The sequence below is a fragment of the Eupeodes corollae genome, chromosome 3 (genome assembly GCF_945859685.1).
Source record: "Eupeodes corollae chromosome 3, idEupCoro1.1, whole genome shotgun sequence".
Taxonomy (NCBI): domain Eukaryota; kingdom Metazoa; phylum Arthropoda; class Insecta; order Diptera; family Syrphidae; genus Eupeodes; species Eupeodes corollae.
Genome location: NC_079149.1, coordinates 20526642 through 20542358, shown reverse-complemented (window position 1 = coordinate 20542358; position 15717 = coordinate 20526642). Strand labels below are relative to the sequence as shown.

Below are 15717 nucleotides of genomic sequence, written 5' to 3'. Positions count from 1 at the left end.
CAATAAAACTTTGACACTTTAAATATTGCCGCATTCAGTTCAGTTAAATTTTAAGTCAAACAAAATTAATTTTGGACTAATTTCTATCTCTGAATCTATAATGTGTACCCCGCTTTATGACTTCGATAATATGTCACATTTCTATGATTTCGAAATAGATTACACTATTATATTATACTTTCCATCCATCCTTCTATCGTGATTATCACCTTAGACCGCTTTTATTTGCTACTGTTTAAAGTTACTTTAAAGACCTAACGTCAAAACTGAACGAAAAGTTATCGATAACGAACAATAATAATAATTATGCCTTCGTTGTAACTTAAACAAATGTCAAATATTAAAGTTCATTCTATGGCGATTGTTTTTCTTATTTAAAAAGTTATTTAATTTGAACTCGTTAAAAGTGGGCCTTTTAATCATTTCCCTTGATCGATAGAAACAGACCATAAGTGAGGTGGAATTAAATTTTGTTTTTAAATAATCGTTTAAAAACTTTAATTGAAAAACAGACGACAAATCTGTTAAGTGTCCATTTAAAATAGATTTCAAATCTGACGTTTGACGTCTTATTCAATTTTGTGAAAATGAACAAAGCTTAACGAAACTGAGCAGATTAATTTTCCGCTATTAGACGCGTTCAAAAAATATATTATTTATTAAAAATGAATGACACATGACGTTTTAAACAAATTAATTGTGTTTATATAGAAATCAAGATCCAAATATTTCAGTTTGTTTAAAAAGAAACCATAACCTCAAGTCAAATGATTTGGCATTTTAAAAATTATTTAAGAATTTTATCAATGTTCACATTTTATACACCATTATGCGTGGAGTTCTCTAAAGTGTCACAATAAAAAACGTTGCGTTTAAATAACCTTAACGTACCTTTAACACAGCGGCTTTTATGTGCCGAAGCCTATAATTTGGGATGGACGTTTAAGATTTGATAAACTGTCGATATAATAGAACAGATTAAACCTATTATTTTGACACTTAGCTTAAAACCTAAATTGATGGGCTTTTAGGATTTAGCTTAGTTATTACATTATGATGTATTAGAATGCACTCTGAACACGGTCATTACAAAAACAAAGCACAAATTTAATGCTCTGAATGCACTGAGCTAAAATTAAAATGCAATAGGTTTTGGCGAAATTATCGGTTTTCGCCAAAAACCTATATGGAAAACTCAAGTTTTCCCATACATTTTTGTAAACTACAAGTTTTCCTAAACCACAAGTTTTATACAAAACCTCTCGAAAACTATCAGCAATTCAAAGTTGAACTAGCGAACAAACCTTTCGAAACATTCAGCGCTCAAATTAATGTAAACAAAACAGCTGATGGCTGCTGTCAAACCAAATGTTTTATTTTGAAATAAATTTGGTCGTGGTAAGATATATTTTTTATACAATTTTCTAACAAAATAAGAATTATTTCCCTTTGTTTTTTATTTACAGAATATGGAAAAGAAAAAAAAAACAAAAAGAGGCTGGGATGCGACCCACACTGATAACTTCCCATCCCGTCTGTCGATTGGTCTTGCTTAAAAGTTTGTCTATATGTACTCGTATCAATTTTTACCAAATTTTCGTACTATTTTTTGTAGATTTTATTTTTTATAAAATAACGGACTGTTGGATTTTTATATAAAAATTACTGAATATCGAAAACAATATTCTCTGTGAAATAAAATAAGTTTGAAGCCAATATTTCTAATTTTTGAAAAGCTATTTTTTAAATTTTTACCAACTTTTGTTAAAATTTAATCGGTTTTTATTTTTTGTAAGAAAACTGTCAATTCGATTTTTTCAATATTTTTCAGAATGTTGAAAACAATATTTCTTATAAGACAAAATAAGTTTGAAGCCTAAATTTCAAGTTTTTGAAAAGATATTTAAATCAATATCAATATCAAATCAATATTCTTCGTTGCCCAAAGTTGTTTTGGAGATGAAATCGTATTTTAGTCGTAAAATTTTTGAGACGACAATTTTTTTTTTTAGTTTTTTTGATTTATACAAAAAACCGGTAAATGGATTTTTTTCAAAAAATATACTTCTTTGATATCACGTTACAATTTATTATATAAAATTTAATTCAAGTCTCTAGCATTTTTGGTTCGTAAGATTTTTAGGGTTAACCAAAATTTTTAAGCTGCTATGATAAAAAAAACCACACACGCAATTTTCTTGAGAGCCCTTTCTGCATCTTTCTGCCTTATTATCTGTATAACAAAATTTATTTGATATCGATATCTCTTCTGGTTCTTGAGCTATGGAAGACGAAAAAAACGTCGAACGTACGGACGTACGTTGGACTCTAGGGACCTTGAAACGTCGAGAAATGTCAAAATCTTCAATTTGACAAATCGGACCCATTAGAATAACTTCCTATGGGAAGTTACAAAACAAAAAAAGGAAATTTTGGGGGAGCTGCGTGGCAACTAGTAAAAACTGGGGGAAAATTTGCCAACGTCGAGAATAAAAAGCGGCACTGGCGGTTTTTTTTATCATCCTCCAGAATTTCAAACGCTTCACTATGGCTACTGGCGTGACGACCCCAAGAACGAAAAAGACTTCCTCATAGTTCGTAATGACGTTTCTAAGGGATGCGTTTTTGAACTCGTCGCCACAAATTAGTTTGACGCTTTCGCTTACTACCTGGAGAAAGACTTTTCGCTAACTCTGTTTAATCACAAGGATTTGGGAGGTATAAGAAAGACGATAAAATCATTTGTGGAGGAGAAGAAGTATGAAAGAAAATGTCTAGTGGAGGCTAAGTCGCAGCGGGCTAGGAAAATTTGCGCCAAAACATTCCACAATGTGGGAATCGTTGTTTCACTAAATAAAACCACAACAGTGGGCTATCAAAACTTGATAAACAGCCTGCTAACATCAAGAAGATCATCAGTGCTTTGGACAAGCCAGGCGAGTCCTCAAAGGAAGAAGCCAAGGAGATAGTCATAGAGAAATTGTAGCCCATCATAACAGCTTCAGTGATCGCTTTGGATGAGTGTGATTTTGGCAGAAGAAAAATCATTTTGACGTTTTAATTAGACATGTCAACCGAATGTCATATTCTGTCTTTCTTGTTTTTTAACTATAATCTTGCCCGCAGCTTAAATTTCTTAGAAGACGTATGGTTTGCCCAATTTTTATGAAACAATTTTTCAACTTTATTTCCTTTTTGAAAAAGTGCTAATTTTTGAAAACTTATGCACCTGGCAACACTATTCCTCAGTCAAGAACAAACAAAATAGTAAAAAAAAAGCTTAAAAGCTAAATTGACAACATAGAGCCTCTTGTGTAACTGCTCTTAAGTAAAGTTTTGCAATTCCCTATCCTTGGTATGAGTACAAGTATATAGTTAAGGCCATTGCTACCGTTACACAACACAACACATACTACAAGTATAGCCATCACCTACCTCTAAGATAAAAGGCAACAGAGCATCCTTTTCAATCTTTTTCTGAACTCTTGTGGTAATGACTACAACGACGACGACGACGACGACGACTGTGTGATGAGATGGCATTGAAGAGGTCCTATAGCAAAAGTATATATGTAGATATATGAATCTTTCTATACGAATATGTGCAGTGTTTTTGTTACTAAAAATATAGATAGGTTCAAAAGTAGGTATACGATACGAGAAGTATTGAAAGGGAAGGAAATTGCCTTGCCTAGCCTATTCCTATAGCTTCTTATAGATACGGAATACAAGATACACAAAACATTACATATATAGAAGACACACACTGCAGATGAGGTCCTTCTTATACCAGATCCCGATGAGTTTTTTTTTGCAGCATTGTTTTGTTTGCTCATTTTTCTGTCTGCGAGTGAGAGTTTATAGAAGGTACTTACATTTCTGAGTCTCTAGTGTTTTCCTAATTTCCAGGCTTTTACATTTCTTTGCCTCCTTATGAGGACCTACGTAGACCTATCTATAGATTGAAATGTTTGTTTATATGTTAGAATATGGTTGGCTAGCTGGTCGAAGGACACTTGTGAATTGCCTGTAAGTTGTAGTACACTCTAACCTTTTTGGCAAAAGCCCAAATGATGCCCGAACAAAAGTTTTAATCCCATTATTAGAAAGGAACCCATACCTCTTAGAGTGGCTCTGCCGGCCGGTCTCTTCGTTGATGATGGGTTGATTTTTCGGTTGGAGCAGTGAATTACACTCTGCACAAGACACAATGTACGAGTATCTTTGTGAAACAACTCCCTGCCGCGGATGTCGTTATGATGTCAACGACGACGGCTCTTCTCTGGTGTAGCAGAAAAAGGACCTTTTTGTATAGAAGGCAGCAGAACACTCCTTCACTCCTGCTTTAAACCGATACTCCTCATGCATATCGTATAGGTCCTTGATAAAAGGTGATGTAGGTTTTGTTTAGCTTTTAATAAGTAGCTATAGATAAATTCCCTAATGACGCCGTCAGAGCCTTCAATTGATTGCTTTGGCCCTGTCTAGGAGCTTATAATACACAATGGAGGGCCCAATGGAGAAGAATATATAGGATTCAACCTATCGCTTGGTCCTTGCTTGCACAGTGTACACGTTGTATATGTGTGTCGATTGGTTGATCGGGCTTCTCATATCCCAGTTTTGAAGGACCAAGTGTGGGGATGTTGTGCAATTAAATTGTGTATTCCGCTGTGAGGTATTATCGCCTTTTTGTATACAGATGTGTTCCTAGAACCTACTCTACTCTGTTTGGAAATGCTCTTGTGCGGGAAGTGCATTTTCCTAGCGAGCCTGTTTTCCCCATGAGAGTTGTAAGCCTTATAGGCTTTTGCCTATACCTCTAGACTTGTAGACGTTATAGATATTTGCTTGCAGTTTATTGCATAAAGGATGTGTTTGGCATTGATGAGTGAGCTGATGGTTGGTAAGTTATTTTAAATCGTGAGTATACAAAGAGCGGGTATAATCGTAGGCTATGAGTTTTCGCAGAAGTGCCAACAGAACAGATGCACGCTGAGATTTATATTGTAGGAAGGTGTGCAGTGTATGTAGGTATACAAAATGTAACAAGGTTTAGATCCAAGCTTGCGTGTATAAGCTTCTCACCCAGAATGCTAATATGTTGATATTCGATGATGAATTGTGGAGAAAACTATATGCGGGATTCAATGGAAGGTATAAAGTTTAATGAAGCTTGTATTAGCTCTGATATGGATTTGTTGATGATAAACCTATTTAGCAATATGCCTATATTTTACATAGTTCTACGAAACGCGTTGTATATACATACTATTGGCTATTGATTGATGTAAGGACTTAATTGTGAATAGAGTTCAAGTACAATATTACCATGACGCATTTTAATTAAAGCAAAAAACTATTTGTATAAATTAAATTATTAACAGTTAAACGTAGAGACTTGGTTGAACACAAATTTATATAAAGCAATGACATTTGACACCTGTCAAACTCAAAAGTCATTTAAAGTATTATAAGTTATATTACGATAAGTGATCGCTTGTCAATCAAAAAATGTTAGACTAATAGAAATCATTAAGACTGTGAAGAAATTTGAAGAGCTGGAAGAGTTACTAATGTAGCAACACCTTGGAATGCCTGCGGCATGGCGGATCGGGTAGTTGGTGATGTCCTTAAACTTGGTTTAGGCCAGCAATGCCACTTTCTTGCCATGTTAAAGTTCTTGCTTTACCTTCTCGTGGTTGCCCCCGGGCAATGATTTATGTATCCCTATATACATAAGTTAGCTAAATTTGCAAGGGCGAAGTTTCCTGATTCTTCAGGATAGGTAAGACGTAGTAGAGGCCCTATGCCCCTTAAGGGGTTCCCAACGGACTCAACAGGGCTGAGGACCTAAGTAAGTAAGTAAGTATGCTGAATTTGTTGGTTGACAATAAAAGTTCATAACTTCGACGATATGTGCATTAATATTTTAAAACCTCCCTTCATATTTCAAGATCTGCCTTGAAATTTGAAGACCTTCCTTGAAATTTCAAAAAATACTGACAAAAGTAAACAATTTTAAATACTAATTTGTTGGCTATCGTGAGCAAAAGAACTTAATTCAAAACTGTGAAACTGTCAGTAAGACGTAAAGGCAGACACACACTAAGCAATTAAGTTGCTAGCAACTTAAAGTTGGCAAAGGAAAATGTCATATTTTAATTTTTTTCAAAGCTGTAACTGTAGAGAACAAAAACTGCTCTTAAGCTAGATTAAACAACTTAACACAACAAAGGTTCACAATAAACCTACAGCCTAAGTATCACTGTCCCATTTAAACCTATTATGACACTAAACAGACTGAGTTTGGTTGCAGCGTTTGTTGATATCATTTTAACCACATTTTTGTCAGAAATTTAAGTTTTAGGTCTTTTTTCTCTTTTTGTGAACCCCTAAAATACAAAATTAAATTCAATTCGACTCAACAATTTCCTATTAGAATCGTCAAAATAATGGTTGACTTAGTTAAAAATTTCAAATCAAATATCCTAACCAAAAAAAAACCATCCAGACCTCCCTTGAAATTTGGAGATCCTCCTTGATATCAAGATCTTTCTTGATATTACCAAACCTCTCTTGATATTTCCAGACCTCTTTTGAAACTTATAGACCTCCCTTGATATTTCAAGAACTCTCTTGGGTTCACCAGATCACCCCGAAATATCAAGACATCTCTTTATATTTCTAGACCTTCTTAAAATTTCAAGACTTTTCTTGACAATTCTAGACCTTCTTAAAATTTCAAGACTTTCCTTGACAATTCTAGACCTGCCTTAAAATTTGAAGACCTCATTTGAAATCTGACATAACGAGAACTTACCTTTATAATACTAGACTGATTTTGGAATTCCAATAATTTGTTGAAATTTCCAAATCTATCTTAGAATCTGCAGGCCTGCTTTGATATTTCTATGCCTCCTTGAAATTTCAAGATCTCCTTTGGAATCTCCAGACCTGCCTAAAAACATCAAAATCTCCATTGATATTTCTAGAGCTCTATTCTAATCACAATACCTCCCTTACAATCTGCAGACTTCCTTTGAAATTTGCAGACCTCCATGCAAATTCTTGACCTCCTTTGAAATTCCAAGAACTTAATTGGAATTTCAATTAAACCTTTGACAATTTTAGAGCTCTTAGAGTACAGTAACAATGTTCTCGTCAGATCTTGCGTACCAGTGGTGTTTGTTCATTTAATTACTAAACCAGTGGAACAAAACGCTGCGTCTTGTAGGTAGGACGATTATAACCACTGTAAAAATGGCCAAAGTGCGAAAAATTGCACAACATAACATCAATTTCGATACAATAAATTCATCATTAACATTTATACTTTATCCATCCAAGCTGATTTGGAAATACAAAATGAAAAGCAATTTGACAGATTTAGCTTCAACAATAAAGTCGCTATCAACTGTCAAAGTCCGGTTCTTGGATAATGGACAGGTTCAAACCACATAAGGGACCTCAAAGTAGCTTGCCTGAAGAGTGTTTTCTAGAAAATTTTGTTTGTTATTAGTTTTTGCAAGATCAACTGAAAGTAGCAGTTATTGAAGTAAAGTTCTGAGTTTGAAGTTTATAAAACTTGAAAAATTAACTAGTTAAATTGGACAGAATTTAAGTTCAAAGTTGAAGTCCCTTATGTGGTTTGAAGCTGGCCATCAAAATAATGCCACTTCCATTCATATTAATTTGAAAACACCAAATTTGTGTTTTTTCTTTTTAATAGAATAGAACTGTGAACAGAGTCCTCGTATATCAAGCTTGATCTCAACATCCTCTGAACAAAGTGTGTTCTTAACTGTCAGAATTATTTTTGAAACACACCTAAAACTCGTTCATTTCAAGCCTCCTATAAAACCAATAATATCTTAAATATTTGTTTTTTCTTATTAACTTCCCATAGGAAGTTATTATAATGGGTTCGATTTGTCAAATTGAAAATTTTGACATTTCTCGACGTTTCAAGGTCCCTAGAGTCGAAATAAAAGATTTTTAGAAAGATGTCTGTGCGTGCGTGTGTACGTACGTCCGTACGTTCGCGACGTTTTTTTCGTCGTCCATAGCTCAAGAACCAGAAGAGATATCGATTTCAATTAAATTTTGTTACACAGATAATAAGGCAGAAAGATGCAGAAAGGGCTCTCAAGAAAATTGCGTGGGTGGTTTTTTACCAAAGTAGTTTGAAATAAAGGTGAAAATGTTGGTTAACCCTAAATATCTTACGAACCAAAAATGCTAGAGACTTGAATTAAATTTTATATAATATATTGTAACGTGATATCAAAGAAGTATATTTTTTGAAAAAAATCCATTTAACTGTTTTTTGTATAAATCAAAAAAACTAACAAAAAAATTGTCGTCTCAAAAATTTTACGACTAAAATACGATTTCATCTCCAAAACAACTTTGGGCAACGAAGAATAATGTTTTTAACATCTGATAAAATTTTGAGAAAAATCTAATTCACAGTTTTTTTTATAAAAAATAAAAATCTAAAAAAAAACATTACTCAAAGTTCGTAAAAATTGAATATCGATTCAAATATCTTTTCAAAAACTTGAAATTGAGGCTTCAAGCTTATTTTATCTTATAAGAAATATTGTTTTCAACATTTTGAAAAATGTTGAGAAAAATCGAATTGATAGTTTTTTTACAAAAAATAAAAACCTAAAAAAAAATTTATAAAAGTTGCTAAAAATTGATTTTCGACTCAAATATTTTTTTTTTTAAATTTAAATATTGGCTTCAAAGTAATTTTATCTCATAAGAAATATTGTTTTCAACATTTGGTAAAATTTTTAAAAAATCGAATTGACAGTTTTTTTACAAAAAATAAATTTCTAAAAAAAAAACAATACTAAAACTTCGTAAAAATTTACTTTCGACTCAAATAGCTTTTCAAAACTTAAAAATATTGGCTTGAAACTTATTTTATTTCACAGAAAATATTGTTTTCGATATTCAGTAATTTTTATATAAAAATCCAACAGTCCGTTTTTTCATAAAAAATATAATCTACAAAAAATGGTACGCAAATTTGGTAAAAATTGATACGAGTACATTATAGACAAACTTTTAAGCAAGACAAATCGACAGACGGGATGGGATATGGGAAGTTATCAGTGTGGGTTGCATCCCAGCCTCTTTTATAAACTTAGTTTTCGCACTAGCCCGACTATTTTCTTGCGTTATTTTAACTGTTTGATTGTTTTGTCTTCAATTTTACCTGTCAAATGGCTCTATTCAGCATTAAACTCGGTCGGTTCAGTTATTTTATTCTGAGCTCATAGATCACGCTCTGAACAAGCTCAGAACACAATCAGAACGAAAAAAGAAACACACATTTGAAACTCTGAACGTTCAAAGGTAAAGCCTGCAGAGCAAAATGAAAACGAAAACCACAGCGGAAAAATATTTGTGGGGAGTTCTGTCAGCTGTCAAAAACAATTGACAAGTCCAAACAGTCAGCTGCTGGTAAACAAAAGTGGAAAAGAATTCTATTTATTAACATTTTGTTGAGAAGTTAGTACATAGTTTTTTCATTTCTGCAGCTTTATTACTCCAGAGGCTGGCAACGGCTGAATTATTTTTGTGAAGCCTATGCTCCAACTTCAAAATAGCTTCACTTCTTTTTTCCCTTTTTCCCTCCGAAGGGTTAACATTGTTTCTTCTTTGGTTTATTTTTTTGGAGTTGAAGTTCACTGTCTTCATCTCTTCTTGCACATCACCAATAACATCTTCAACATCCTGAGTTTCTGATTCAGAAATGTATTGTTGGAACATATTAGACAAATCCATTTTATTTTAAATTTTAAATCAAAGTCAAAACACCGAAAGTCACGAGTAAATAATTTTTTTTTCAATACAAAAATTAAACATCAAAATTTCGGAAGCAATTAATATGCCGGGCAATTGAGAAAGAAAATGACACATTCCGCCGTTCAGTAGCGTACTGAAAAACGAAATGTATGGGAATTTTCTATTCGCATCAGCAGTGTACTAGGCTTAAAAAAGAAACACAATTTGATGTATGACAGTTTAGGCTCTGCTCTGAGCTGATCTAGCTTTAGCAATATGGCTGCTATCAACTGTCAAAGTTCGCATGATTGTTTTTTATAATGACAGTTAGGTGACAATTAAACAAACTCTATGAATCAAATGACAGATAAAACTATGAAATATATATTATATATTACTCTCTTAAAGAAGATATGGTTTCTCATTGAAACCCAAAATGTTGGATTATTTTTTTGTATTTCAAGAACGTGGTTAATTTAATTTTGCGACATTATAAGAAGTCATCAATCTCTCGTATATAGGAAAGGTCATTAGCGAATTCAATTGAATATAATTCACTCTATAAGGCATTATATATTTTTGTTTTGCAGTCTTTTCTCTGATGTGGTCCTTTGAAGAATTATTATAAACCCCCTCAAATAAGAAGATGAAATTTTATCCCACCAACAATTGCCCATTTCTTCTCTACCTATCCTCGACTCGTAAAGTTGCATTCAATTTAACTAAGAGTTAATTGTTTTAATGGCATCATCACACCATCAAAAACAATTTACGATAGCTACAAAAAAAAGGATGAGAGAATTGTGTCGAGGGTGTATTGTATATTCCATTTAATATTGTCTGTCTATATATACGTAAGTATACAAATATATATAAAATACAAGAATTAAGCTGAAATAACGCACGTTTTCCACATATGAATACGTAGTACGAGCATACACCACCAGAGTTCAGCTTTCAGCACTTCATTACAATTAATGCGATTATCTGGGTAACCAATTTAGTATAGTTCCTATACGAGCTTCATCCCTAAAGAATCCTCCACGTATGCCCGTTATAAACCTATGTATACATGAGAGAGGGTGGAGATATAATAGACCCAAAAGGGCATACGTACTCGTACATTTATAACAATTGTAAATCTTCACAAAGAACTTGGCGAAAACGCATGAATGTCGTCGTTGTCGTTTTCGTTGTCGTTGTCGCTGTCATCGTTAGGTGGTGGTGGCAGCAGCAGCTACACGAGCGCCATCAACTTCGGAAGCGGGTGATGCGCAGACTGTGGCAAGAGGTATAATTCTGACTGAGGACGACTCAGGAGCAGCAGGAAATATAATAAGGCACTGTATTTATTCATCACCCGAAGCAAATTACAAATTCCCACCCACTTAATAGCTTTCTTTGTGGTATATTTATGTGTACTACACTACAAGGTTGAGGTACCTCCCTTTTTGTACACCAGAGGTCTCTTTTTTTTATTTCAGACGGAAAAGAACTTAAACGTTGAAGTAACGTAATACGACACAAAAAAGAACGCACACATTCTGTTAAACTTGCAAGTAGAAAAGTCGAAGTTTGTCGTCGTTGTCGCGGCGTCACACAAACTGACATCGCTACACCGTTATCCATGTATTCTTACTTTCGCCCGAACCCGAGCAACCAGCGCCATCATCACTAACGTGAGGAACGTACACATACAATTTATATATAAATAGCAGCCTGATGGGTGCTTCAATCCTGAAAAGCAATTAAATAAATTACGCAAATGCGCTTACCTTTTTGCCAGCCTTTGCATTCCAACGGCATCGGTCGAGAAATTTGGCACTGAACACAACATCAACGTCGCACATAAACAAAAGGACATCTTTGCTCTTGTCGTCCTTGTCCCAAACACGTTCTGCACCCACGCGTAGTCCTTTAGCTATACAAATGACAAACAAACAACAAAATGCATAAAGCTTTAAAATCAAATTGGATCCCAAGGCATAATCGAGGAAAAGGATAAAATGATGATACTTGGGGTAATATATATACCCTTCCCTTCCACAAACCCATAAAAAAAATAAAAATAATTAATTGGTTAAGGTTAATTAAAATTGCAAATGAACTGGAGGATCACATTTTTCCTGGGTGTCATATCCTTAATCGTGCATTGCGGACAAAACCGACATCACCTGACGGACGCCGCGGACGAACTCAACGCAGCGAAAAGGACATAAAACAGGACCGCCCGGATGGCGTGTGTTTGGTACTTTTACATTCATGAAAAGGGAAATTGTATGATATTTCGATTAAATACGAGTTTATGGGAAATTATCGCCCTAAAGGAATATGAAATTACTGTCACGCATTCGAATATTAAATGTTGTTTTTAAATAATTAAATTTTCTTTTGAATTTTTGTATTCGACGTTATTTTATTATTGGTTCATACATAAGTAGGTGCCTATCAACGCGCTGCGTGCGTTGTATGAAATTTTAAACAAAATTAAAAATATAACCTCACTTTTAATCGTTTGTTTTTATGATTGTGATTTCCTAAGAGAACATATCAGCAGCAGATAAAAATCCAATTGAATCGGAAAATGTTTCCTCCATAATATGGGGTTTAATGACAAATACTCACCTTTCCCTATCTCCTATCTGTTATGAAGCCTGGTATTCTTTTTAAATTTCCCATTTTGTGACACATTTTAACATTCATGAAATGTTATAACAAAACAGAATAAAATCAAATGTTGCCTTTCGATTGGTAATCTGAAATAGCATTACGTGTGAATGCTTAAAAATTCTAAAAACAGATTTGTTTAACTTTTAGAACAAGAACTGTCATTCTATTCATCTGCTGTCAGTCGAAAAGTTCACGAAGGTGATAGCTAATCCTTAAAATGGCGTGTTCATGCTCACGATACATGAATTGCAAAAGGTGGAGGATTTTGTAACTTTATTCTAGTTGGCTTTGATTCTATGGTTAACTATTGTAGCTATGTCAAACTAAACTTGACGAAGAGTTTGATGTTGAAAATTCGAAATTGTTTAACAATCACAAATATGATTTGACAGACAAAAAGAATCAACAAATATACATTTACAACTAGTTATTAAAAATACTACTATTTGCATTAATTTTACAAAGAATTTGTCTCAACTTTGGAGTTTAAATTTTTCACCTACAATATGTAAATATGACATTTATATACATTTTCTTTTCTTCACTTTTGAAAATGACATTTGATGGAAAAAACCATTGCATTTTGTAAAAGAAAACACTTTGACAGTCCATCCTCATCATGAGCTGAGTTGTTTGTTTTTGGAAATCCTGACTATTTATTCAATTCAACAATTATCTGAAGAACTGTTAATGACAAATTCACATACATAATTATATAAGTAACAATCCTGAACATTAGAAACAACTAAAGTCAATGATTTTTAATAGTAAATTGTTGGCGAAGAAAAAGAACGCACCTCAGAAGTTTGGTATTTAAGCAAAACATTAAGGCTGCCACCTACTAAGCAGCTACGTTGCGTGCAACTTAAAGTTTGCAAACGGAAATGCCATATAAATCAGCAAGCAACACAAACATAAAGGAACGAATATTAAAAACTTTGTTGTTAGCTTATTCTTTTTTTGAGATTGAAACGTCAAATTCGTTAGAAAATGGATATCATAGTTTAAGTCTGAAACCTATGAGTATTACATTACACAGATGAATTGAATTGAATTTAGCTGTCGTTTATCAAAAACCAAAAGGTTATAAAAGGGGTGATTACATTTTAAATTCCGATGTTGAATGTGAGCCACACCTAAACGTCAAGCATTTTTTCTCTTTATTTCATTTGACATTTCTCAATTTCCAGACTAATTTAATTTGCTCTTCGTTGATGAACATTACGAATTTACTCAAAAATTAGATCCTTTTGACCATTTCAAACGTTCGTCAATGGTCAGAATGTTGGTAAGAAAGAGCAGCAGTGGATCAATTTTCGAATTTTTATCTTCAGTGACAAGGCACATTTCCTCTTCAGTGGATTCGTTAATGAGTAGAATTGCCACATTTGGGAGAATGATAATCAGAAGTTCGACCACCGCTGAAACTTGAATAACCACGCACGGGTTGAGTATTGAAATTTGCAACTGACCCTTAGGTTTTTTATGATTTAAGTGGAGTACACATCGTTTTGAAATAGCAACGAAAGTATTGGGTCGACTTAAACATTTAATATATCTCGAATCAAATTTAAAACATGACAATTAAGTTACTGTAATATTTTGTCCGTCAAAAAGAATTTTTGACCCTGGTTCTTTCCCATAATTTTGAAGTATCAAGATATGCAATCAGTTGTACGTTTTAAAATCAAGTTAATATTCTGTAGGTGGTATATAAAATTGAAAATTTAACCAAATTTAAAATTATGTCATCAATCAATTACCAGACTTAACATTTCTTATGATTTAAGTGGAGTACACATCGTTTTGAAATTGCAGCGAAGGTATCGGGTGACTTCAACTATTTAATATCTCTTCAATCAAATTTAAAACATAACAATTAAGTTACCTACTGTAATATTGGGCTGTCAAAAAAATGTTTGCCTCTGGTTCTTTCCCATAATTTTCAAGTATCAAGACATGTAAAGAGTTGTAATTTTTGAAACCAGGTTGATATTTTGTTAGTTGTCATCAATCAATTACCAGACCTCTCAACTTTATCACCTTGGCAAAATAATATCTTGCTACTTTTTTATCAGTTGTTATTTTATTTAAGTTCTCATCAAAAACTGCCCTCAAAACACGTTCACTTGTTGTGATAACCCTTCCAAAACTTATAATTCGATATAAGCAACCTTTTTGAAAAAGATTACCTACTCAACTATCTTCGTAAAATAAAAACAAATCAAATACAAAACTCTGTTAAAAAAATATCAGAAAACTTACCTCTTGAAAAAGTTTCGTTAAGTGCCAGTAACTTCAAATTCGATGAGTTTCCACCGCTATTCTTCATCGCTAGCACTCGACTCATAATAGATCTCGCTTCCGATAAACCATCTTCACCAAAATACACAACCGTCAAATGAACCCTCCGGTCATTCTTTAAAGCAATCTTCACAAACTTATCTATGAAACTTTGGAAAGTCGCCGTTCGACCTGACAATGGCAATATTATATGAATCAACTCTTTATCGTGAACTTTTGGAAAGCCAATCATTTGTATCGTTTGCAATGGTGCGAAGGGTCTCATAACAACAACCTTCGTTGTGCCACTGCCAGAGTTGCTTGTTCCAGAATTACTGGCTCCACCACCATTATTGCCACCAATTCCACTTCCTCCTGCTCCTTGTCCACCACCCAATTGATGGTTGTTGGTTGGATTATGTGCTAGCTCCTTTGTCCTGAAGTACAATTCATACTGTGTTCCTGTTGTGGGTTCATTACGGTAGATCCCCTCTGTGAAATCATCCAAGGTGTACTTGATGCCATTGCCCATATTTGTCTTGGCAGCACTACTGACATTTCTATTCAGACTCTCGATGGCCTTACCGAGGGCATCCAGGAGATCTTTGCGTTTGTAGCCAATTGGCTTTTCTACCACCCGTTTGCCCAGTCCCAATTCGATGGGATACACTCGGCTGAATGTGAAATGATTGAATGGAATCAACTCGTACTCGTTGTTCAAAGGAAGCCCCCGCAGGATCTCTGCAGCTCCGACCTGTTTCCGTATATAACTGCTGCAATCATAGATGGAGGAGCCGGCTGATGCTGCTCCCGTCTGGTGATGCCCTGCTGTGGTTGTTGCGTTTGGCGATGGAAGCTGTTGCAGGAGCTCTAACTGTGGACCAAGTGCCACCGAGTTGGTGAAGTTAAATGGCTGATTACCTGCGAAATGAGAAAAGGAAGTACGGATGTTATGAGATA

The 15717-nt window shown here is 34.0% G+C and overlaps 1 protein-coding gene across 1 annotated transcript in view; it reads right to left on the bottom strand.

Annotated features, from left to right (window-relative positions):
* LOC129948994 (chondroitin sulfate N-acetylgalactosaminyltransferase 2) overlaps window positions 1–15717 on the bottom strand; it is a 34326-nt gene that overhangs the window by 12623 nt on the left and 5986 nt on the right. The window contains exons 4-5 of the mRNA XM_056060166.1: window positions 14740–15678; window positions 11580–11725 (exon numbers count right to left, since the gene is read on the bottom strand). Coding sequence (XP_055916141.1) covers window positions 11580–11725; window positions 14740–15678 — 1085 coding nt within the window. The remainder of the gene's footprint in view (window positions 1–11579; window positions 11726–14739; window positions 15679–15717) is intronic.